At 40.2% G+C, this 25,109-nt stretch overlaps 1 protein-coding gene and 1 long non-coding RNA gene across 15 annotated transcripts in view; one reads left to right on the plus strand and one right to left on the minus strand.

Annotated features, from left to right (window-relative positions):
- The window catches only part of LOC139757224 (uncharacterized), a 321,083-nt gene extending 319,879 nt beyond the window's left edge, over positions 1-1,204 (plus strand). For all 13 annotated transcript variants that reach the window (XM_071677655.1, XM_071677734.1, XM_071678035.1 and 10 more), the window contains one exon: positions 562-1,204. In XM_071677655.1, coding sequence (XP_071533756.1) covers positions 562-595 — 34 coding nt within the window. In that variant the 3' untranslated portion in view covers positions 596-1,204. The remainder of the gene's footprint in view (positions 1-561) is intronic.
- The window catches only part of LOC139757896 (uncharacterized), a 175,941-nt gene that overhangs the window by 137,448 nt on the left and 13,384 nt on the right, over positions 1-25,109 (minus strand). For both annotated transcript variants that reach the window (XR_011714746.1, XR_011714740.1), the window contains exons 2-4: positions 21,135-21,320; positions 20,805-20,886; positions 17,498-17,577 (exon numbers count right to left, since the gene is read on the minus strand). This is a non-coding gene — a long non-coding RNA (uncharacterized lncRNA). The remainder of the gene's footprint in view (positions 1-17,497; positions 17,578-20,804; positions 20,887-21,134; positions 21,321-25,109) is intronic.

The following is a 25,109-nucleotide window of genomic DNA, read 5'->3' on the forward strand; positions in this document are numbered from 1 at the left end:
CATTTGCGCCCTTCACTGAAGTTCCCATTTGCTCCCTTGTCTTATGCACTTTATTTACCTCCTTCCAGAACATCTTTTTATTCTCCCTAAAATTTAATGATACTCTCTCACCCCAACTCTCATTTGCCCTCTTTTTCACCTCTTGCACCTTTCTCTTGACCTCCTGTCTTTCTTTTATACATCTCTCAGGAAATATACCCAGGAAATGCATCTCATGCTTGTAAGACAGACTGAAGAGTAGTGAAAATGTATTTTCAGGAATTGTAAAACAAGAACCTTGTACTTTTTTTGATAAGTACAAAATGTGATAATAAAGTGTTTTATGTACAGTTTGGAGGTGTAGTTGGCTCTTTAATTGAAGGTTTGTTTAACATTGAGAAGGTAATGTCTCTCACAGTGGTCCAGATTTTTGAGATACATACAATTTAGAAAAAAGTCATTGAAATATGTAAATATGTATCTTTCACCTTAGCCAAACATGTAACTGTTATTGAGATAGCTATCTTTAGCGATTATCTCTCCTTAGGGCAGGATGGTCTGATTTTATTTTCATATTTACAGAACAACAGTAGGTGAAGATGATCCTCGGACGTAGTAGTAGTAGAGAAGTTTCCACACCTATCCCTCTCCCCAGGCTGGATTGTGGTTTGAATCCTATGCTGATGCCATACAAAAATTTTCTCTCTTGTGTAACAAGTATTTCACCAGAAGTATTCAGAAAAGAATGTTTTATTCTATGTGTGTATCTGTAAACCTGTAAGCTCTTTGAATTCTGGTCAGTTTTGTATTGTGAAATATTCATTGTAAATACTCTAGTGTGTGCAAGTATCTTGCACAAATGTACCAAAACTTTTTTTATCAGTTATTTATCACTGAATTCATTATTCATCTGAATTTATTCTTAGATTAAGTTTGAGTATATTATCCATTCAGGTAACTTTTTCTCAAAAGTTTAGTAAATATTTTGTATGTACACTTCCTCATCCTATCTAATGATCATGTATATACATTCATATTTTGTGGTTTGGATTGTAAGTATAGCATGGTTTAATGTACATATTACTGTTGTCATACATCAGTATTTGTTACTGAGTATTTAAAGTGTTCACAAATGTACACTATAAATATTAGAACCAGTACACTTTATGTACACACACACTAACACTTCAAATTCAGCTAATAAAAAATTATTAATACACATTAATTTTGTTTCAACTTGAGGATATTTCTCCTATTATAAAAATTTCTTAGTTGTATGGTAGCTCAGTATATGAGGAAAACAATGAATTGAGGAGTGAAACTTATGAAGTGAAGAATGAAAATTTCCTGTAACCATGAAGCTTCCTATAGGATGAACAATATACAGTCCCTGCAATACTTCCCACACAATATAAGACATTCCCTCACAATCTGTATATGGCAATCCAACAGTTGTACTTGACGCATTGTGATAAATAAGCATGCTATTTTTTTGAACTGATAAGAAAAAGCTGTCACCTCCCATTCAAAAGGTATCCCATAAATGGTTAAAATCTTAAAATGTTTGGGATATAGCTCAAAGTACTCCAGGGATGGTATGTGAGAAATGGAAAATTTCAGTTGTTATGCAAACAAAACTCTTAACATGAGGGTAGATCAAACTAAAACTACAAGCTTCTGGTTGATTAAGAAAGTGGACCTAGAACAATCATAACTATGCATCCATGATTGTACTTCAAGATCCAAAACATTCACTTGCACTTAATTCTCTACTTGCATGTTTCAGAAAAAGTCTTTCATATGCTGCAGACATGAATTTTTCACTAGTTTGTATAAAATATTCTTATTATTCTCACAACAAACTCAAACTGTCTTAAGCAAATTCATTACATGGCAGGTCCGTGAATGAATTGCTTTATGACAAATGTCATACTGACAGGTTAATTAAATTTTTAAAGGAAATTAATTTTTATCATAAATTAATTATCCCTGGGGATAGGGGAGAAAGAATACTTCCCACGTATTCCCTGCGTGTCATAGAAGGCGACTAAAAGGGAAGGGAGCGGGGGGGCTGGAAATCCTCCCCTCTTTTTTTTTTTTTTTTTTTTTTAATTTTCCAAAAGAAGGAACAGAGAAGGGGGCCAGGGGAGGATATTCCCTCAAAGGTACAGTCCTATGTTCTTGATGCTACCTCGCTAATGCGGGAAATGGTGAATAGTATGAAAAAAAAAAATTAATTTATATATCATACATGTAAGTATGTATATGTATGTATGTATATGTATGTGTGTATATGTATATATTTATATTTTTTATTTGTTTATGGATGGGGTTGTTAGGGAGGTGAGTGCAAGAGTTTTGGAAAGAGGGTCAAGTATGCAGTCTGTTGGGGATGAGAGAGCTTGGGAAGTGAGTCAGTTGTTCTTCGCTGATGATACAGTGCTGGTGGATGATTCATGTGAGAAACTACAGAAGCTGGTGACTGAGTTTGGTAAAGTGTGTTAAAGAAGAAAGTTAAGAGTAAATGTGAATAAGAGCAAGGTTATTAGGTACAGTAGGGTTGAGGGTCAAGTCAATTGGGAGGTAAGTTTGAATGGAGAAAAACTGGAGGAAGTAAAGTGTTTTAGATATCTGGGAGTGGATCTGGAAGTGGATGGAAGTGAATCACAGGGTGGGGAGGGGGCGAAAATCCTGGGAGCCTTGAAGAATGTGTGGAAGTCGAGAACATTATCTCGGAAAGCAAAAGTGGCTATGTTTGAAGGAATAGTGGTTCCAACAATGTTGTATGGTTGCGAGGCGTGGGCTATGGATAGAGTTGTGCGCAGGAGGGTGGATGTGCAGGAAATGAGATGTTTGAGGACAATATGTGGTGTGAGGTGGTTTGATCGAGTAAGTAATGTAAGGGTAAGAGAGATGTGTGGAAATAAGAAGAGCGTGGTTGAGAGAGCAGAAGAGGGTGGTTTGAAATGGTTTGGGCACATGGAGAGAATGAGTGAGGAAACATTGACCAAGAGGATATATGTGTTGGAGGTGGCAGAAACGAGGAGAAGTGGAAGACCAAATTGTAGGTGGAAAGATGGAGTGAAAAAGATTTTGAGTGATCGGGGCCTGAACATGCAGGAGGGTGAAAGGCGGGCAAGGAATAGAGTGAATTGGATCGATGTGGTATACCAGGTTGACGTGCTGTCAATGGATTGAATCAGGGCATGTGAAGCATCTGGGGTAAGCCATGGAAAGTTGTGTGGGGCCTGGATGTGGAAAGGGAGCTGTGGTTTCGGGCATTATTGCATGACAGCTAGAGACTGAGTGTAAACGAATGGGGCCTTTGTTGTCTTTTCCTAACGCTACCTCGCACACATGAGGGGAGAGGGGGATGTTATTCCATGTATGGTGAGGTGGCGATAGGAATGAATAAAGGCAGACAGTGTGAATTGTGTGCATGTGTATATATGTATATGTCTGTGTGTGTATATATATGTGTACATTGAGATACATGGGTATGTATATTTGCGTGTGTGGACGTGTATGTATATACATGTGTATGGGGGTGGGTTGGGCCATTCTTCCGTCTGTTTCCTTGCGCTACCTCGCTAATGAGGGAGACAGCAACAAAGCAAAATAAATTAATAAATATAAATTTTTTGTACTTTTTTAACTTTCTAAAATGGGAAACAGAAGGAGTCACGCGGGGAGTGCTCATCCTCCTTGAAGGCTCAGATTGGGGTGCCTAAATGTGTGTGGATGTAACCAAGATGTGAAAAAAGGAGAGATAGGTAGTATGTTTGAGGAAAGGAACCTGGATGTTTTGGCTCTGAGTGAAACGAAGCTCAAGGGTACAGGGGAAGAGTGGTTTGGGAAGGTCTTGGGAGTAAAGTCAGGGGTTAGTGAGAAGACAAGAGCAAGGGAAGGAGTAGCAATACTCCTGAAACAGGAGTTGTGGGAGTATGTGATAGAATGTAAGAAAGTAAATTCTCGATTAATATGGGTAAAACTGAAAGTTGATGGAGAGAGATGGGTGATTATTGGTGCATATGCACCTGGGCATGAGAAGAAAGATCATGAGAGGCAAGTGTTTTGGGAGCAGCTGAATGAGTGTGTTAGTGGTTTTGATGCATGAGACCGGGTTATAGTGATGGGTGATTTGAATGCAAAGGTGAGTAATGTGGCAGTTGAGGGAATAATTGGTACACATGGGGTGTTCAGTGTTGTAAATGGAAATGGTGAAGAGCTTGTAGATTTATGTGCTGAAAAAGGACTGATGATTGGGAATACCTGGTTTAAAAAGCGAGATATACATAAGTATACTTATGTAAGTAGGAGAGGTGGCCAGAGAGCGTTATTGGATTACGTGTTAATTGACAGGCGCGCGAAAGAGAGACTTTTGGATGTTAATGTGCTGAGAGGTGCAACTGGAGGGATGTCTGATCATTATCTTGTGGAGGCTAAGGTGAAGATTTGTATGGGTTTTCAGAAAAGAAGAGTGAATGTTGGGGTGAAGAGGGTGGTGAGAGTAAGTGAGCTTGGGAAGGAGACTTGTGTGAGGAAGTACCAGGAGAGACTGAGTACAGAATGGAAAAAGGTGAGAACAATGGAAGTAAGGGGAGTGGGGGAGGAATGGGATGTATTTAGGGAATCAGTGATGGATTGCGCAAAAGATGCTTGTGGCATGAGAAGAGTGGGAGATGGGTTGATTAGAAAGGGTAGTGAGCGGTGGGATGAAGAAGTAAGAGTATTAGTGAAAGAGAAGAGAGAGGCATTTGGACGATTTTTGCAGGGAAAAAATGCAATTGAGTGGGAGATGTATAAAAGAAAGAGACAGGAGGTCAAGAGAAAGGTGCAAGAGGTGAAAAAAAGGGCAAATGAGAGTTGGGGTGAGAGAGTATCATTAAATTTTAGGGAGAATAAAAAGATGTTCTGGAAGGAGGTAAATAAAGTGTGTAAGACAAGGGAGCAAATGGGAACTTCAGTGAAGGGCGCAAATGGGGAGGTGATAACAAGTAGTGGTGATGTGAGAAGGAGATGGAGTGAGTATTTTGAAGGTTTGTTGAATGTGTTTGATGATAGAGTGGCAGATACAGGGTGTTTTGGTCGAGGTGGTGTGCAAAGTGAGAGGGTTAGGGAAAATGATTTGGTAAACAGAGAAGAGGTAGTAAAAGCTTTGCGGAAGATGAAAGCCGGCAAGGTAGCAGGTTTGGATGGTAGTATGACTCATGGTGAGGTGCCTGAGGATTGGCGGAATGCGTGCATAGTGCTATTGTACAAAGGCAAAGGGGATAAGAGTGAGTGCTCAAATTACAGAGGTATAAGTTTGTTGAGTATTCCTGGTAAATTATATGGGAGGGTATTGATTGAGAGGGTGAAGGCATGTACAGAGCATCAGATTGGGGAAGAGCAGTGTGGTTTCAGAAGTGGTAGAGGATGTGTGGATCAGGTGTTTGCTTTGAAGAATGTATGTGAGAAATACTTAGAAAAGCAAATGGATTTGTATGTAGCATTTATGGATCTGGAGAAGGCATATGATAGAGTTGATAGAGATGCTCTGTGGAAGGTATTAAGAATATATGGTGTGGGAGGCATGTTGTTAGAAGCAGTGAAAAGTTTTTATCGAGGATGTAAGGCATGTGCACGTGTAGGAAGAGAGGAAAGTGATTGGTTCTCAGTGAATGTAGGTTTGCGGCAGGGGTGTGTGATGTCTCCATGGTTGTTTAATTTGTTTATGGATGGGGTTGTTAGGGAGGTAAATGCAAGAGTTTTGGAAAGAGGGGCAAGTATGAAGTCTGTTGGGGATGAGAGAGCTTGGGAAGTGAATCAGTTGTTGTTCGCTGATGATACAGCGCTGGTGGCTGATTCATGTGAGAAACTGCAGAAGCTGGTGACTGAGTTTGGTAAAGTGTGTGAAAGAAGAAAGTTAAGAGTAAATGTGAATAAGAGCAAGGTTATTAGGTACAGTAGGGTTCAGGGTCAAGTCAATTGGGAGGTGAGTTTGAATGGAGAAAAACTGGAGGAAGTAAAGTGTTTTAGATATCTGGGAGTGGATCTGGCAGCGGATGGAACCATGGAAGCGGAAGTGGATCATAGGATGGAGGAGGGGGCGAAAATTCTGGGAGCCTTGAAGAATGTGTGGAAGTCGAGAACATTATCTCAGAAAGCAATAATGGGTATGTTTGAAGGAATAGTGGTTCCAACAATGTTGTATGGTTGCGAGGCGTGGGCTATGGATAGAGTGGTGTGCAGGAGGATGGATGTGCTGGAAATGAGATGTTTGAGGACAATGTGTGGTGTGAGGTGGTTTGATCGAGTAAGTAACGTAAGGGTAAGAGAGATGTGTGGAAATAAAAAGAGCGTGGTTGAGAGAGCAGAAGAGGGTGTTTTGAAATGGTTTGGGCACATGGAGAGAATGAGTGAGGAAAGATTGCCCAAGAGGATATATGTGTCGGAGGTGGAGGGAACGAGGAGAAGTGGGAGACCTAATTGGAGGTGGAAAGATGGAGTGAAAAAGATTTTGTGTGATCGGGGCCTGAACATGCAGGAGGGTGAAAGGAGGGCAAGGAATAGAGTGAATTGGAGTGATGTGGTATACCGGGGTTGACGTGCTGTCAGTGGATTGAATCAAGGCATGTGAAGCGTCTGGGGTAAACCATGGAAAGCTGTGTAGGTATGTATATTTGCGTGTGTGGACGTATGTATATACATGTGTATGGGGGTGGGTTGGGCCATTTCTTTTCGTCTGTTTCCTTGCGCTACCTCGCAGACGCGGGAGACAGCGACAAAGCAAAAAAAAAAAAAAAAAAAAAAATTTTATTTATTTATTTTGCTTTGTTGCTGTCTCCCACGTTAGTGAGGTAGCGCATGGAAACAGACAAAAGAATGGCCCAGCCCACCCACATACACATGTATATACATACACGTCCACACACGCAAATATACACACCTATACATCTCAATGTACACATATAAATACACACACAGACATATACATATATACACATGTACATAATTCATACTGTCTGCCTTTATTCATTCCCATCGCCACCCCGCCACACATGGAATAACAACCCCCTCCCCCCTCATGTGTGTGAGGTAGCGCTAGGAAAAGACAACAAAGGCCCCATTCGTTCACACTCAGTCTTTAGCTGTCATGTAATAATGCACCGAAACCACAGCTCCCTTTCCACATCCAGGCTCCACACAACTTTCCATGGTTTACCCCAGACGCTTCACATGCCCCGGTTCAATCCATTGACAGCACGTCAACCCCGGTATACCACATCATTCCAATTCACTCTATTCCTTGCACGCCTTTCACCCTCCTGCATGTTCAGGCCCCGATCACTCAAAATCTTTTTCACTCCATCTTTCCACCTCCAATTTGGTCTCCCACTTCTCCTCGTTCCCTCCACCTCTGACACATATATCCTCTTGGTCAATCTTTCCTCACTCATTCTCTCCATGTGACCAAACCATTTCAAAACACCCTCTTCTGCTCTCTCAACCACACTTTTTATTTCCACACATCTCTCTTACCCTTACATTACTTACTCGATCAAACCACCTCATACCACATATTGTCCTCAAACATCTCATTTCCAGCACATCCACCCTCCTGCGCACAACTCTATCCACAGGCCAAGCCTCGCAACCATACAACATTGTTGGAACCACTATTCCTTTAAACATACCTATTTTTGCTTTCTAAGGTAATGTTCTTGACTTCCAAACATTCTTCAAGGCTCCCAGAATTTTCGCCCCCTACCCCACCCTATGATTCACTTCCTCTTCCATGGTTCTATCTGCTGTCAGATCCACTCTCAGATATCTAAAACACTTTACTTCCTCCAGTTTTTCTCCATTCAAACTTACCTCCCAATTGACTTGACCCTCAACCCTACTGTACCTAATAACCTTGCTCTTATTCACATTTACTCTTAACTTTCTTCTTTCACACACTTTACCAAACTCAATCACCAGCTTCTGCAGTTTCTCACATGAATCAGCCACCAGCGCTGTATCATCAGCGAACAACAACTGACTCACTTCCCAAGCTCTCTCATCCACAACAGACTGCATACTTGCCCCTCTTTCCGAAACTCTTGCATTCACTTCCCTAACAACCCCATCCATAAACAAATTAAACAATCATGGAGACATCACACACCCCTGCCGCAAACCTACATGCACTGAGAACCAATCACTTTCTTCTCTTCCTACACATACACATGCCTTACATCCTCCCTATATATTTATATATGTATATTTTAATTTTTTCTTTTATTGAAATGAATCTCTTAAATAGAATCTTTTTAATCTGTATTAAGAGCACTGAATCACCTTAGAAGCTCCAGTGCTTGGCTTATAAGTTTAAATTCTGTAATCCAACCAAACTGTCTTAAGCATTCAGTTTCTATGTAATTTTTTCTGTTCCATTCCTCCTTTTATCTGTCGAGTAAGAATCTTTTCGAAATTAATATCAATAATTCAAGAGGATATATCACCATATTGTATATCCCATCTGGACTAATATAACTTAAATGGAACACCAGCTATTAGTGCACCCGTAATGCATCTCAGTTGATGTACACTTGCATTCATTATTCCTGAACATGTATGAAGATATCCAGATGCTGCAATGTATTTCTTTACTACAGCAGTAAAATTTGGTATGAAGGATGGTTTGGTAATGTGACTGTTTTTAACTTTCAAAAATGGGAAACAGAAGGAGTCACGCGGGGAGTGCTCATCCTCCTTGAAGGCTCAGATTGGGGTGCCTAAATGTGTGTGGATGTAACCAAGATGTGAAAAAAGGAGAGATAGGTAGTATGTTTGAGGAAAGGAACCTGGATGTTTTGGCTCTGAGTGAAACGAAGCTCAAGGGTACAGGGAAGAGTGGTTTGGGAAGGTCTTGGGAGTAAAGTCAGGGGTTAGTGAGAAGACAAGAGCAAGGGAAGGAGTAGCAATACTCCTGAAACAGGAGTTGTGGGAGTATGTGATAGAATGTAAGAAAGTAAATTCTCGATTAATATGGGTAAAACTGAAAGTTGATGGAGAGAGATGGGTGATTATTGGTGCATATGCACCTGGGCATGAGAAGAAAGATCATGAGAGGCAAGTGTTTTGGGAGCAGCTGAATGAGTGTGTTAGTGGTTTTGATGCATGAGACCGGGTTATAGTGATGGGTGATTTGAATGCAAAGGTGAGTAATGTGGCAGTTGAGGGAATAATTGGTACACATGGGGTGTTCAGTGTTGTAAATGGAAATGGTGAAGAGCTTGTAGATTTATGTGCTGAAAAAGGACTGATGATTGGGAATACCTGGTTTAAAAAGCGAGATATACATAAGTATACTTATGTAAGTAGGAGAGGTGGCCAGAGAGCGTTATTGGATTACGTGTTAATTGACAGGCGCGCGAAAGAGAGACTTTTGGATGTTAATGTGCTGAGAGGTGCAACTGGAGGGATGTCTGATCATTATCTTGTGGAGGCTAAGGTGAAGATTTGTATGGGTTTTCAGAAAAGAAGAGTGAATGTTGGGGTGAAGAGGGTGGTGAGAGTAAGTGAGCTTGGGAAGGAGACTTGTGTGAGGAAGTACCAGGAGAGACTGAGTACAGAATGGAAAAAGGTGAGAACAATGGAAGTAAGGGGAGTGGGGGAGGAATGGGATGTATTTAGGGAATCAGTGATGGATTGCGCAAAAGATGCTTGTGGCATGAGAAGAGTGGGAGATGGGTTGATTAGAAAGGGTAGTGAGTGGTGGGATGAAGAAGTAAGAGTATTAGTGAAAGAGAAGAGAGAGGCATTTGGACGATTTTTGCAGGGAAAAAATGCAATTGAGTGGGAGATGTATAAAAGAAAGAGACAGGAGGTCAAGAGAAAGGTGCAAGAGGTGAAAAAAAGGGCAAATGAGAGTTGGGGTGAGAGAGTATCATTAAATTTTAGGGAGAATAAAAAGATGTTCTGGAAGGAGGTAAATAAAGTGTGTAAGACAAGGGAGCAAATGGGAACTTCAGTGAAGGGCGCAAATGGGGAGGTGATAACAAGTAGTGGTGATGTGAGAAGGAGATGGAGTGAGTATTTTGAAGGTTTGTTGAATGTGTTTGATGACAGAGTGGCAGATATAGGGTGTTTTGGTCGAGGTGGTGTGCAAAGTGAGAGGGTTAGGGAAAATGATTTGGTAAACAGAGAAGAGGTAGTAAAAGCTTTGCGGAAGATGAAAGCCGGCAAGGTAGCAGGTTTGGATGGTAGTATGACTCATGGTGAGGTGCCTGAGGATTGGCGGAATGCGTGCATAGTGCTATTGTACAAAGGCAAAGGGGATAAGAGTGAGTGCTCAAATTACAGAGGTATAAGTTTGTTGAGTATTCCTGGTAAATTATATGGGAGGGTATTGATTGAGAGGGTGAAGGCATGTACAGAGCATCAGATTGGGGAAGAGCAGTGTGGTTTCAGAAGTGGTAGAGGATGTGTGGATCAGGTGTTTGCTTTGAAGAATGTATGTGAGAAATACTTAGAAAAGCAAATGGATTTGTATGTAGCATTTATGGATCTGGAGAAGGCATATGATAGAGTTGATAGAGATGCTCTGTGGAAGGTATTAAGAATATATGGTGTGGGAGGCATGTTGTTAGAAGCAGTGAAAAGTTTTTATCGAGGATGTAAGGCATGTGCACGTGTAGGAAGAGAGGAAAGTGATTGGTTCTCAGTGAATGTAGGTTTGCGGCAGGGGTGTGTGATGTCTCCATGGTTGTTTAATTTGTTTATGGATGGGGTTGTTAGGGAGGTAAATGCAAGAGTTTTGGAAAGAGGGGCAAGTATGAAGTCTGTTGGGGATGAGAGAGCTTGGGAAGTGAATCAGTTGTTGTTCGCTGATGATACAGCGCTGGTGGCTGATTCATGTGAGAAACTGCAGAAGCTGGTGACTGAGTTTGGTAAAGTGTGTGAAAGAAGAAAGTTAAGAGTAAATGTGAATAAGAGCAAGGTTATTAGGTACAGTAGGGTTCAGGGTCAAGTCAATTGGGAGGTGAGTTTGAATGGAGAAAAACTGGAGGAAGTAAAGTGTTTTAGATATCTGGGAGTGGATCTGGCAGCGGATGGAACCATGGAAGCGGAAGTGGATCATAGGATGGAGGAGGGGGCGAAAATTCTGGGAGCCTTGAAGAATGTGTGGAAGTCGAGAACATTATCTCAGAAAGCAATAATGGGTATGTTTGAAGGAATAGTGGTTCCAACAATGTTGTATGGTTGCGAGGCGTGGGCTATGGATAGAGTGGTGTGCAGGAGGATGGATGTGCTGGAAATGAGATGTTTGAGGACAATGTGTGGTGTGAGGTGGTTTGATCGAGTAAGTAACGTAAGGGTAAGAGAGATGTGTGGAAATAAAAAGAGCGTGGTTGAGAGAGCAGAAGAGGGTGTTTTGAAATGGTTTGGGCACATGGAGAGAATGAGTGAGGAAAGATTGCCCAAGAGGATATATGTGTCGGAGGTGGAGGGAACGAGGAGAAGTGGGAGACCTAATTGGAGGTGGAAAGATGGAGTGAAAAAGATTTTGTGTGATCGGGGCCTGAACATGCAGGAGGGTGAAAGGAGGGCAAGGAATAGAGTGAATTGGAGCGATGTGGTATACCGGGGTTGACGTGCTGTCAGTGGATTGAATCAAGGCATGTGAAGCGTCTGGGGTAAACCATGGAAAGCTGTGTAGGTATGTATATTTGCATGTGTGGACGTATGTATATACATGTGTATGGGGGTGGGTTGGGCCATTTCTTTTGTCTGTTTCCTTGCGCTACCTCGCAGACGCGGGAGACAGCGACAAAGCAAAAAAAAAAAAAAAAAATTTTTTATTTATTTATTTTGCTTTGTTGCTGTCTCCCACGTTAGTGAGGTAGCGCATGGAAACAGACAAAAGAATGGCCCAGCCCACCCACATACACATGTATATACATACACGTCCACACACGCAAATATACACACCTATACATCTCAATGTACACATATAAATACACACACAGACATATACATATATACACATGTACATAATTCATACTGTCTGCCTTTATTCATTCCCATCGCCACCCCGCCACACATGGAATAACAACCCCCTCCCCCCTCATGTGTGTGAGGTAGCGCTAGGAAAAGACAACAAAGGCCCCATTCGTTCACACTCAGTCTCTAGCTGTCATGTAATAATGCACCGAAACCAAAGCTCCCTTTCCACATCCAGGCTCCACACAACTTTCCATGGTTTACCCCAGACGCTTCACATGCCCCGGTTCAATCCATTGACAGCACGTCAACCCCGGTATACCACATCATTCCAATTCACTCTATTCCTTGCACGCCTTTCACCCTCCTGCATGTTCAGGCCCCGATCACTCAAAATCTTTTTCACTCCATCTTTCCACCTCCAATTTGGTCTCCCACTTCTCCTCGTTCCCTCCACCTCTGACACATATATCCTCTTGGTCAATCTTTCCTCACTCATTCTCTCCATGTGACCAAACCATTTCAAAACACCCTCTTCTGCTCTCTCAACCACACTTTTTATTTCCACACATCTCTCTTACCCTTACATTACTTACTCGATCAAACCACCTCATACCACATATTGTCCTCAAACATCTCATTTCCAGCACATCCACCCTCCTGCGCACAACTCTATCCACAGGCCAAGCCACGAAACCATACAACATTGTTGGAACCACTATTCCTTTAAACATACCTATTTTTGCTTTCTAAGGTAATGTTCTTGACTTCCAAACATTCTTCAAGGCTCCCAGAATTTTCGCCCCCTACCCCACCCTATGATTCACTTCCTCTTCCATGGTTCTATCTGCTGTCAGATCCACTCTCAGATATCTAAAACACTTTACTTCCTCCAGTTTTTCTCCATTCAAACTTACCTCCCAGTTGACTTGACCCTCAACCCTACTGTACCTAATAACCTTGCTCTTATTCACATTTACTCTTAACTTTCTTCTTTCACACACTTTACCAAACTCAATCACCAGCTTCTGCAGTTTCTCACATGAATCAGCCACCAGCGCTGTATCATCAGCGAACAACAACTGACTCACTTCCCAAGCTCTCTCATCCACAACAGACTGCATACTTGCCCCTCTTTCCGAAACTCTTGCATTCACTTCCCTAACAACCCCATCCATAAACAAATTAAACAATCATGGAGACATCACACACCCCTGCCGCAAACCTACATTCACTGAGAACCAATCACTTTCTTCTCTTCCTACACATACACATGCCTTACATCCTCCCTATATATTTATATATGTATATTTTAATTTTTTCTTTTATTGAAATGAATTTCTTAAATAGAATCTTTTTAATCTGTATTAAGAGCACTGAATCACCTTAGAAGCTCCAGTGCTTGGCTTATAAGTTTAAATTCTGTAATCCAGCCAAACTGTCTTAAGCATTCAGTTTCTATGTAATTTTTTCTGTTCCATTCCTCCTTTTATCTGTCCGAGTAAGAATCTTTTCGAAATTAATATCAATAATTCAAAGAGGATATATCACCCATATTGTATATCCCATCTGGACTAATATAACTTAAATGGAACACCAGCTATTAGTGCACCTGTAATGCATCTCAGTTGATGTACACTTGCATTCATTATTCCCTGAACATGTATGAAGATATCCAGATGCTGCAATGTATTTCTTTACTACAGCAGTAAAATTTTGGTATGAAGGATGGTTTGGTAATGTGACTGTATACTGAAAAATTCAACGTCTTCATTAAATGCATTTAGTTACAAAAGAAGACATAATGTGTACACAAGAAATTGTCATCCCAAGTACTCCTGCTAAAAAGCAGCATAGGGGCTTTATAGCACCTATGGTAAGATTTTGAAGAAAAAAAGTGAGAAAATATAATGAAAGATTCCAACTATTTTGGTGAATTTTTCAAGTGTTCCAGATTTAAAGAAAATATCAAAGTAGATATTTTTTGTGCCATGTAAGTATTTGGGGTGAGAAAATTGTATTCCATAAAATTGAGTAAATTAATGTGTGAATTACCTTAATATTCATATGTTAATTACTTGACTAATTAGTAAGTTTATGACAGATTCTCATTCAGCATGTTTGATAGCACCTATGGTGAAATTTTAAACAAAATCCAAAGTTTCAAAAAAATCATGAAAAATTCCAGGTATTTTGGTCAAATTTTGTTGGCTGGTACAATTTGCAAGTTCTTCAGGTTTTAATAAGAATCCCAATATACATGTTATCCCTTATGCTGAATAAGGATTTCAAGTGAAAAAAAATGAATCCTGGGCATGTTATTTACATGGGTTAGTTATTGTGATATTCATTTGTAAATTACTTCCCTAATTAGCCAAGATATAAGTTTCCCACGCATTCCTCACGTGTTGTAGAAGGTGACTAAAGGGGACGGGAGCAGGGGGCCAGAAACCCTCCCCTCCTTGTATTTTAACTTTCTAAATGGGGAAACAGAAGAAGCAGTCATGCGGAGAGTGCTCATCCTCCTCGAAGGCTCAGATTGGGGTGTCTAAATGTGTGTGGATGTAACCAAGATGAGAAAAAAGGAGAGATAGGTAGTATGTTCGAGGAAAGGAACCTGGATGTTTTGGCTCTGAGTGAAACGAAGCTCAAGGGTAAAGGGGAAGAGTGGTTTGGGAATGTCGTGGGAGTAAAGTCAGGGGTTAGTGAGAGGACAAGAGCAAGGGAAGGAGTAGCGATACTCCTGAAACAGAAGTGGTGGGAGTATGTGATAGAGTGTAAGAAAGTAAACTCTAGATTGATATGGGTAAAACTGAAAGTGGATGGAGAGAGATGGGTGATTATTGGTGCATATGCACCTGGGCATGAGAAGAAAGATCATGAGAGGCAAGTGTTTTGGGAGCAGCTGAGTGAGTGTGTTAGTAGCTTTGATGCACGAGACCAGGATACAGTGATGGGTGATTTGAATGCAAAGGTGAGTAATGTGGCAGTTGAGGGAATAATTAGTGTACATGGGATGTTCAGAGTTGTAAATGGAAATGGTGAAGAGCTTGTAGATTATGTGCTGAAAAAGGACTGGTGATTGGGAATACCTGGTTTAAAAAGAGAGATATAAATAAGTATACATATGTAAGTAGGAGAGATGGCCAGAGAGCATTATTGGATTATGTGTTAATTGATAGGCGTGCGAAAGAGAGACTTTTGGATGTTAATGTGCTGAGAGGTGCAACTGGAGGGATGTCTAATCATTATCTTGTGGAGGCGAAGGTGAAGATTTGTAGAAGTTTCCAGAAAAGAAGAGAGAATGTTGGGGTGGTGAGAGTAAGTGAGCTTGGGAAGGAGACTTGTTTGAGGAAGTATCAGAAGAGACTGAGTACAGAATGGAAAAAGGTAAGAACAAAGGACGTAAGGGGAGTGGGGGAGGAATGAGATGTATTTAGGGAAGCAGTGATGGCTTGTGCAAAAGATGCTTGTGGCATGAGAAGTGTCGGAGGTGGGCAGATTAGAAAGGGTAGTGAGTGGTGGGATGAAGAAGTAAGATTATTAGTGAAAGAGAAGAGAGAGGCATTTGGACGATTTTTGCCGGGAAATAATGCAAATGAGTGGGAGATGTATAAAAGAAAGAGGCAGAAGGTCAAGAGAAAGGTGCAAGAGGCAAAAAAGAGGGCAAACAAGACTTGGGGTGAGAGAGTATCATTAAATTTTAGGGAGAATAAAAAGATGTTTTGGAAGGAGGTAAATAAAGTGCATAAGACAAGGGAACAAGTGAAGGGGGCTAATGGGAAGGTGATAACAAGTAGTGGTGATGTGAGAAGGAGATTGAGTGGCAAATATGGGATGCTTTGGTCGAGGTGGTGTGCAAAGTGAGAGGGTTAGGGAGAATGATTTGGTAAACAGAGAAGAGGTAGTAAAAGCTTTGCGGAAGATGAAGCCGGCAAGGCAGCGGGTTTGGATAGTATTGCAGTGGAATATATTAAGAAAGGAGGTGACTGTATTCTTGGCTTGTTGGTGAGGTTATTTATGTATGTATGACTCATGGTGAGGTGGCTGAGGATTGGCGAAATGCTTGCATAGTGCCATTGTACAAAGGCAAAGGGGATAAGAGTGAGTGCTCGAATTACAGAGGTATAAGTTTGTTGAGTATTCCTGGGAAATTATATGGGAGGGTATTGATTGAGAGGGTGAAGGCATGTACAGAGCATCAGATTGGGGAAGAGCAGTGTGGTTTTAGAAGTGGTAGAGGATGTGTGGATCAGGTGTTTGCTTTGAAGAAAGTATGTGAGAAATACTTAGAAAAGCAAATGCATTTGTATGTAGCATTTATGGATCTGGAGAAGGCATATGATAGAGTTGATAGAGATGCTCTGTGGAAGGTATTAAGAATATATGGTGTGGGAGGCAAGTTGTTAGAAGCAGTGAAAAGTTTTTATCAAGGATGTAAGGCATGTATACGAGTAGGAAGAGAGGAAAGTGATTGGTTCTCAGTGAATGTTGGTTTGCGGCAGGGGTGCGTGATGTCTCCATGGTTGTTTAATTTGTTTATGGATGGGGTTGTTAGGGAGGTGAATGCAAGAGTTTTGGAAAGAAAGGCAAGAATGCAGTCTGTTGTGGATGAGAGGGCTTGGGAAGTGAGTCAGTTGTTGTTCGCTGATGATACAGTGCTGGTGGCTGATTCGTGTGACAAACTGCAGAAGCTGGTGACTGACTTTGATAGTGTGTGAAAGAAGCTGAGAGTAAATGTGAATAAGAGCAAGGTTATTAGGTACAGTAGTGTTGAGGGACAAGTCAATTGGGAGGTAAGTTTGAATGGAGAAAAACTGGAGGAAGTGAAGTGATTTAGATATTTGGGAGTGGATTTGGCAGCGGATGGAACCATGGAAGCGGAAGTGACTCATACGGTGGGGGAGGGAGCGAAAGTTCTGGGAGCGTTGAAAAATGTATGGAAGTCGAGAACATATCTCGGAAAGCAAAAATGGGTATGTTTGAAGGAATAGTGCTTCCAACAATGTTATATGGATGCAAGGCGTGGGCTATAGATAGAGTTATGCAGAGGAGGGTGGATGTGCTGGAAATGAGATGTTTGAGGACAATATGTGGTGTGAGGTGGTTTGATCGAATAAGTAATGAAAGGGTAAGAGAGGTGTGTGGTAATAAAAAGAGTGTGGTTGAGAGAGCAGAAGAGGGTGTTTTGAAATGGTTTGGTCACATGGAGAGAACGAGTGAGGAAATGTTCTGTCTTGAAAGCAAGAAGTTGTGTATGTGAGTGAGATTTCAAGACAGACTGGCAAGGTTCAACTTAATGGAATTACTTCTGCACATATAACCTGACACACAAAGCCTTATTTTAAATGATAATTGTTGGATTTTTTCTTTTTTGAGCAAAGATTGTAGTTGTAACATCAATTGTACATTTCAGTTAACGCTTTGCCATAATGCCAAAAGTAGACAGAAGCTTCCAGTTCTGGACCTTGAATGGTTTTTGTCTAAATAATAGTTTGATTTTTTGACAAAAAAGATTGGAGAAAACTTACATATAACTGACCTTTATCATACACGAGAAACCATTGTCTCTTCTAAGAAAATGTAAATCACTGACTATGATTATGTCCTGTAGCCATTCCTCTGTAAAACAATATCATTAATGTCAGATGTTTCAAAGAAGATTAATGCAAAATTCTTTAGTATGCAGTCAACTGAAAAATTGATCCAATGACCAAATCAGTCCCTCTTTACTGGGTTTTGTTAAAATGAAAACATCCCTGTCAGTCTCAAAAGAGGGTCTCCAAATAACATCCAATAATCGTAATTTCCTGAGCTTCTCCAAAGCTGCTCCATAAGTACAGTAAAGTTGCTTGTAAGTGACTGCTATTAAAGAAGCAAGGAAAACATTGTAGAACTGACAGTAAAAGTATAGGTCTGTTAAAGGCCATAAGCTGTCTAAACAGTATCCATGTCATCTCATATTGACTCAAAAATGATTCCTTACTGTAATACTCTGACAAGTGGTAACCAAATTTTCATGATAAAGATTTCTTAGGAAATCCATATGTGAGATATCCAAGATTGCTGTGAATGACTGATACATACTATCCCCTAAACTACTTGGGATAACTTTGGAGAGGAATGTCACGATGGATTCTTGCATATTTGGAGTAACTGTAGAAACCATTAGAGAACTATCAACACCATTAGTCTCTAATAGTGTTTAGTTTGTTCCAAAGTACAACAGAAAGAGATAGGAGAAAGATGTAGGAAAAGATAGATATTTACCAATTCCAGTCATAACATGAGTGCACCCACCACACTAGAAATTGGATCTGGGTGGGGGCATAAGACGCACAAATTGCCTTGTCGTTACTATTTATGTGTTATGGGTTTACTTTTACACTTGGGTTGCCCTGCCTCTTGACCTTGTAGATTTTTTTTTTTTTTTTTTTTTTTATACTTTGTCGCTGTCTCCCGCGTTTGCGAGGTAGCGTAGATATACCACATTTTAACATTATTCACACACACACACACACACACACACACACACACACACAGAGGCTAAAGATGAAAGAAAAAAAACGCTGGAGATGAAAACACCAGAGAACAAATAATTAGGAATATCATGGGAACTTGTGAAGGAGAAAGATCAGAAAATAATACTACTGAGTGAAAATTTCGGGATACATGTAGGTGTGAGGCAGGGCTGTGTTATGCTTTTTAATGCATATTTGGATGGAGTGATAAGAGAGACAAAAGCAAAACTAGGGAAAAGGAGTGCAGGGGTGGAGTGTGGCGATGAGATATGGTGGCTAGTGGCAAGCCTGTTTGTAGACGATACTGTATTGTTTATGTAGAGTGAGGAGGAGCTGCAGAAGGTTGTAAGTGTCTTATATGATGTGTGTAAGCAGAGGAGATTGAAAGTAAATGCAAATAAAGGTAAAGTAATGGTGTTTGAAAGGAAATGGAGTGAAAGTATGAATTTTGTAAAACCAAGTAGAGTGAAAGAAGAAAGTGTCCTAAATTGTGCTGTGGATATGGGGGAAAAAATTGGAAGAAGTGAGGAAATTTAAGTGTCTGGGAGATGTCTTTGGTAAGTGTGGTGATATGGTAGAAAAGTAAGGGAAAGAGCAGTACAGGGTAGGAGAGTCACTGGGTCCCTTAATAGAATAATGAGGGGTAGAGGTGTAAGTATGGAAGTGAAGAGAGGATTAAGGGATAGCATGTTCCTTCCGACCCTGACCCATGCGGCCAACACATGGACTTGGAATGAGGCACAGAATCTAGGCTGCGAATAATGAGCTATTTGAGATCATGTAATGGTCCTAGATGAAATGAAGAAAGATATGAAAGGGTGTATGAGAGATGTGGTATGGCAAAGAATCCTAAAGGAATTAATTGTGGAGTAGTAGAAAGGGTGAAACATGATACTTTTGAGGTGGTTTGGGCATGTAGAAGGAATGCAAGACTGGGAGTTTACAAGGAGAATGATAGTAGTACAATTAGAGGGGTTGGTGTGAATGGAAGACCACCTGTGACATGGGTAAATAGGGTGGAGAAATTCTGGAGGGAGAGAAAGAGGGAGAAAGCATGGAATTGTGTATGTGAGGGAGGCATGTAAGGACAGGGATAAGTGTAAACATTTTTGCCATGGCCACCCCTTGATAGGAGTTCCTGGAGGGAACGGGCATCAGAGATATAGATAGATAGAAAGAACCAGAGTTAAGAAAACAAAGGAAACATTTCAAGGATCATGGAGGGAGTCATGAGACTAGAGAGAAACAGAAAAATAGTCCACTGGAGAAGGTTCAGGAAATACAAAATCACAGGAAATTATTTGAAGCTATAGAAAAAAAATAAAGTGGTGTATGAATTCTGGATGTACTAAAGGTTGTGCAGAGGAAAGAACTGAAACACATACAAAATCTGTTGAAAATATTGGTCAAGTATTACAGAAGAATTAATGGGAGCCTTTCAGATACAGGAAAGAACAAAAGCACATATTGAATCTATTGAAATATTAAAATCCGTTCAGGTATAGAAAAGGACTAACGCACACACACACACACACAGACTCATGAAAGTAAAGGGCAGAGAAGACTAGAAGAGGAAACTTAGAGGCAGATCAACAGAGCATCAATAGTTTGGGAGGGGAAGAGAGACTTGGGGTGGTATAGAGGTACACAGGAAATTGAGTGAAATGGTTGAAAAATAATATGCACCGTTTGAGATGAAGCAATGCAGGAAGTACATAGGCTGGTTGATGGAAGTTTTAGAAAATTATAGAAAGTACAGGAACAGTGCTTGCTTGCCAAGAGAGATTTAGAGAAAGTTAAACACAGAGGTTGACACTAGACCATGGAGGAATCAAGCTGAAAAGTGGGTGGCACCAAAATTACAAAGTTTAGTAAAGAAGGAGGTTGATACAAGTAAATAACATCATTTTTGGCTTAGAGGATTGTACACCAGATGAAGAAGAAAGAAAAAAAGGAAGTGCACATAAAAGATTTCCAGAGGCTGTAGGATTGCCAGAAGCAATTTTCATGACAAAGGAAAGGAAAAGAATGGGAGATTGTAAACATGATTTAAAGTGATGACAGAATTTAGTAGTACATTGATCAAGTTCGACAAATCTGAAAAAATATGAGAAAAGCAGAGTACAGTCAGAAGACAAAACTGGGGATACCACACATGGGAAGACAATGGAAGAGCCCTGCTAGAACTACAAAGAGGACAGATGTGTTAGGAAATGGTATGTGTGACTGAGAGCAATGTCTTCAAATGTTGATGGATTATTTAAGGGACAGTGCACATGATATTGCTTGAGTTATGGAAACTAGCTCTCCTTAGAGATAAGCTCTCACCTGTTCTGCCCAGAGGGGTACAGGTTGTACCCCTTTAATCCGGCAACCTTGGAACCTGGACATTGCTTGACCACAGAAAATGCTGGAAAACAGAAATTAACCCTCAAAGTAATTCACAATTGTCAATCTGATCTCATAGTACTCACACAAAGTCTCTATAAAAGTTCATTTATCTAATTTTTTCAGTAACTCCACCTTTTTGAGCATAGATATCGATTTATGCTTATGCCTCTTAACACCAGCACCATCTGCACCTCTCAGTCTCTTGGATGACAATCTGAAAGGTTAAAATACATCTGAATATAAGAAATTAACAGAACTATTAATTACCTTTGCTGCAGTGTAAATAGATTTTGGTGTCTTAGTGCTGCTAATGGTGGCACCCTGGTGGCAGATCCACAAGCTAATAACTAATGGTGGCAGATCCACAAGCTAATAACTAATGGTGGCAGATTCAAAACGCACTGGACCATGGAAGCTGTCGAACCAAAGACTGCCGGATTAGAGGGGTACAACCTGTATATGATAGCAAGAAAGGAAGAGAATTAGCCATTTTAAAAAATGAGCATGCAGTTTCAAGGAATAGTGGAAGGTGGCCCACTCAGACAATACATAATGGGAATAGTGACTATAGGGAAGAAGAGCATAGTGTTATTATTATATAATCCCAAAAGAATTTCAATGAACTGAAACACATATACGACAATAACAATGAGGGAAGCAACAGGATGGTACATGAAACAGTGAAACACTCACTTTTTGGAAAATGGTTGTGATAATGGGAATTCCAATTATAGACAGAGTGGGGTGTATGGATTCTCATGGGGTTATGGAAACAAGATTTTAGAGTATATATAGGAAAATTTCCTATACCAACATCTCATGGAGCAAACTAGGAAGAGAGGGACACTCATATTTGTGGATATTAAAAACTATATGTGACACACCATTCTGAAAGAGTGACCAGACAAGACATAAAGAGGAGATATAATCCTAGAAATTACACAAACATCAATGATTTCCATGGTAACATAGATTGGGAAATGGAATTCAGAAGCCAGGAACCAGGGCTTTGTATTGAGAGGTTCTGTGAAATTTAGAGTGAAGGAGTAGGGGTTTGGGTACCTTGTGCCTGTAACACATATGGAACAATAAAAAGATGAAGAAATGGTTATATAAAAGATGTCATGAAGGCAAGGAGCTCTGAGATGTGCAGTGGAAGAGATGGAGAAGGCACTCTAGCCAGCCAGCATTTCCAAGGTTTAAGAGAGCACAGAATGAGTACAGCAGGATGATGTAAGAATATGTGAGAAACTGAATGATAAGTACAAAACCCAACACCAGTGAGATGGAATGGGCTTATTTTTTGGAAACTGTAGAGATTTCTGGAAAAGATGTAAACACAATATTAAAAGGACCTGCCCTATACAAGGCTTATGCTCTGATAAAATTTCATTGTATGTGCAAAAGATAGGGCAATGTCTACTCCCAAATATTTATCACACAAAATCCTACAGCTTATTTCCAGAACATAAATAGTGAAATTGTCACCGTACACAAGGACATCGAGCTAAAGTTTAATCCCTTCACTTTCAGTGCCATGGAACTTGAAACAATCAATCATGTCATTTTTCTGAAACTACCGTTATGCCAGACATATCTCATCCATAAGCGAATGCTAGAATTTCTGTAAATAAAAACAAAGCATTCAGGTCTTATTTGAAATAGTAATTGTTGGACTTTTTTTTGTGGAGACTGTAAAAGTATTTTTTCCTTTTAAATACCAGGTCTCATGCTCCATATTCAAAGGTAAGAATTTTGCAGTCAGTTCAGGGAATTAAGGTCAGCCATCTAGAAATTTACTATATGATGTATCACTTGAGAAAGTAATCTTCAAATGAAGCTTTCTTTTTTAGATGTCTTTTACATCCATCAGAGTTCTAAGATTTTTGAAAGTAATGTATGACTTTTCCAAAGAAAAATTCACCTAGATGCAAACTCTAATCACAAATATATATGGCCATGGGAAGGCTGAGCCTTGTAAAGACCTTGAGAAGAGTCTTAAAGGTCATCATTGTCATTAAAAGACAAGTGCTTTGGAGTAATTTCTACTTAGTGCTGATAATTTCAAGTATTCTAAGTTACATAAATCCTCCTTCATCTACAGATATGTAAATCCTCTTCCCTCATCTAATAGTTACATAATTCATTCTCCCTCATCTATTCTTGTGGTAAAACTATAGGACGGCAGGTGATTATTTGGTTCAAAAAGACAGTTCTAAGCTTGTGAAAGGAAAGATTGTGAGTGAAAACCATCACTTGCCTTAATTTATGACCCAACCCACCATTTCCCCATAAGATTGGATTTCTTTTCAATGAGCATGGAGATAATGTCTCACAGCTGAATGACAGAACTAATGAGACAATATCGTAAGCAGGAAGGTATGGGTAACAACTTATCCAGTGATTGTTGCACTGATTTTGAATAGAAATGTTCATGCAACTCTTTAGGACATTTTTGTGTGAGTGTGTGCATTTAATATGATTGTAGCAATATATGGGTTCATTCACTTCCCAAGCACCCCCCTCACCCCATACAAACTGCATATCACCCATCTTTCCAAGACCATTGCATTTAATTCCCTCACCACACTATCCATAATCAAATGAAATGGCCATAGTGATGTCATACATCCTTGCAGCAGACCCACCTTCACCTGGAACCATTCACTCTCCTCTCTTTCTATTTACACACATACCTTACACTCTTGATAATATTTGCTTCAAGTAGTTTTCTTTCCACACCTGGTATAAGAACTTTCACAAGATATCTCTGTCAACTCTGTTATTTGCTTTCCAGATCCATAAAATGCTACATACATATCCTGTATTTTTCACACATTCTTCAGAGCAAACAACTGACCCACATATCCTTTACCACTCCTGAAACTATATTGTTCCTCTCAATCACCACTATCCCATACATTTTACCAGGTACACTCAACAGACTTATACCTCTGTAAACTGAACACCAAGCTTTGTACCCCTTGCCCTTATACAGTGGCACTATACATGTATTCCAATAATCCTCAGGCACCTCAACACAATCCGTACATACATTGAAAATCCTAACTAATCAACAGCACATTCACCACCTTTCTTAGGAAATTCAGCTGCAATACCATCAACAAGGTTTTCACCACCTCTTCCCTCATCACCAAATCACCTTCTGTAATTTTCACTTCGCATACCTCCCAACCCTAACACCCTAAATGCTCCTACCTGTCATCAAACACATTTAACAGCTCCTCAAAATACTCCCTCAATCTCCTACTCACCTCATCACACGTTACCCCTTCCCCATTTGCACCCTTCACCAATGTTCCCATTTGTTCTCTTGATTTTCTCATACTAGTAACCTTCCAAAACCTCATACTGTCCCTGAAGTTTACTAATACATGCTCACCTCAACTCTCATTTGCCCTCTTTCTCAACTCTTTTGACTTTCTCTTGCATATTTTCCAATCATTTGCAATCCTTTGTAAGTACTCCCCATATTCCAATCTTTTTTCTCTCACTATGAACTTTACTTCACCATCCAACAGCTCTTTACCCTTTCTCACCTGCCGTCTCCCATCTTTGGCATGCCCCCTACTTCTCTTGCACGTGTAAGCACTTCTTCCCTAAATACCTCTCAATTCTTTTCCATCCCCTAGCATTGTTTACTCTCACCTTTTGCCATTGTACACTTAAACTACTCTGGTATTTCTTCACACAAGTCTGTTTAACAAGCTCTTTATTTTCACCACCCTGTTCTCAACCATGTCATTTCCTCTTTTGTGAAAACCTCAACAAATCTTCACCCTTACTAACAACAGGTAATGATCAGGCATCCCACAAGCTGCCCCTCCCAGCACATTTACGCAGGAATTCTTTTGTTCGCGTATCAGTTTGTATGGAATCCAAGAATGCCCACATACCATCTTTCCTACTTTCATAGTTGTCAGTTAGTAATTTACTGACAAAAAGTACAAGCTTTAATACATAGATTTCATAGTAAAAACTATAGACTTTCTTTCCTCATTAAATAATGAATACATTAAAAAGAAGAAGGCTAACAATCATTTCCATACCCAGCGAGTCTTTCCATATGCAAGACCTTATAAACATATTTACACAACACATCACAGTGAGCCTCCTCACTTAACAAATTGTCCATTGATGAAAAATTCAATTATGCAAAATTTCTCAGACAATCATTAGATATGGGGCACTCCAACAGAATGTGAGTCTCATCCTGAACTT

Source organism: Panulirus ornatus, chromosome 1 (genome assembly GCF_036320965.1).
Source record: "Panulirus ornatus isolate Po-2019 chromosome 1, ASM3632096v1, whole genome shotgun sequence".
Classification (NCBI taxonomy): Eukaryota; Metazoa; Arthropoda; class Malacostraca; order Decapoda; family Palinuridae; genus Panulirus; species Panulirus ornatus.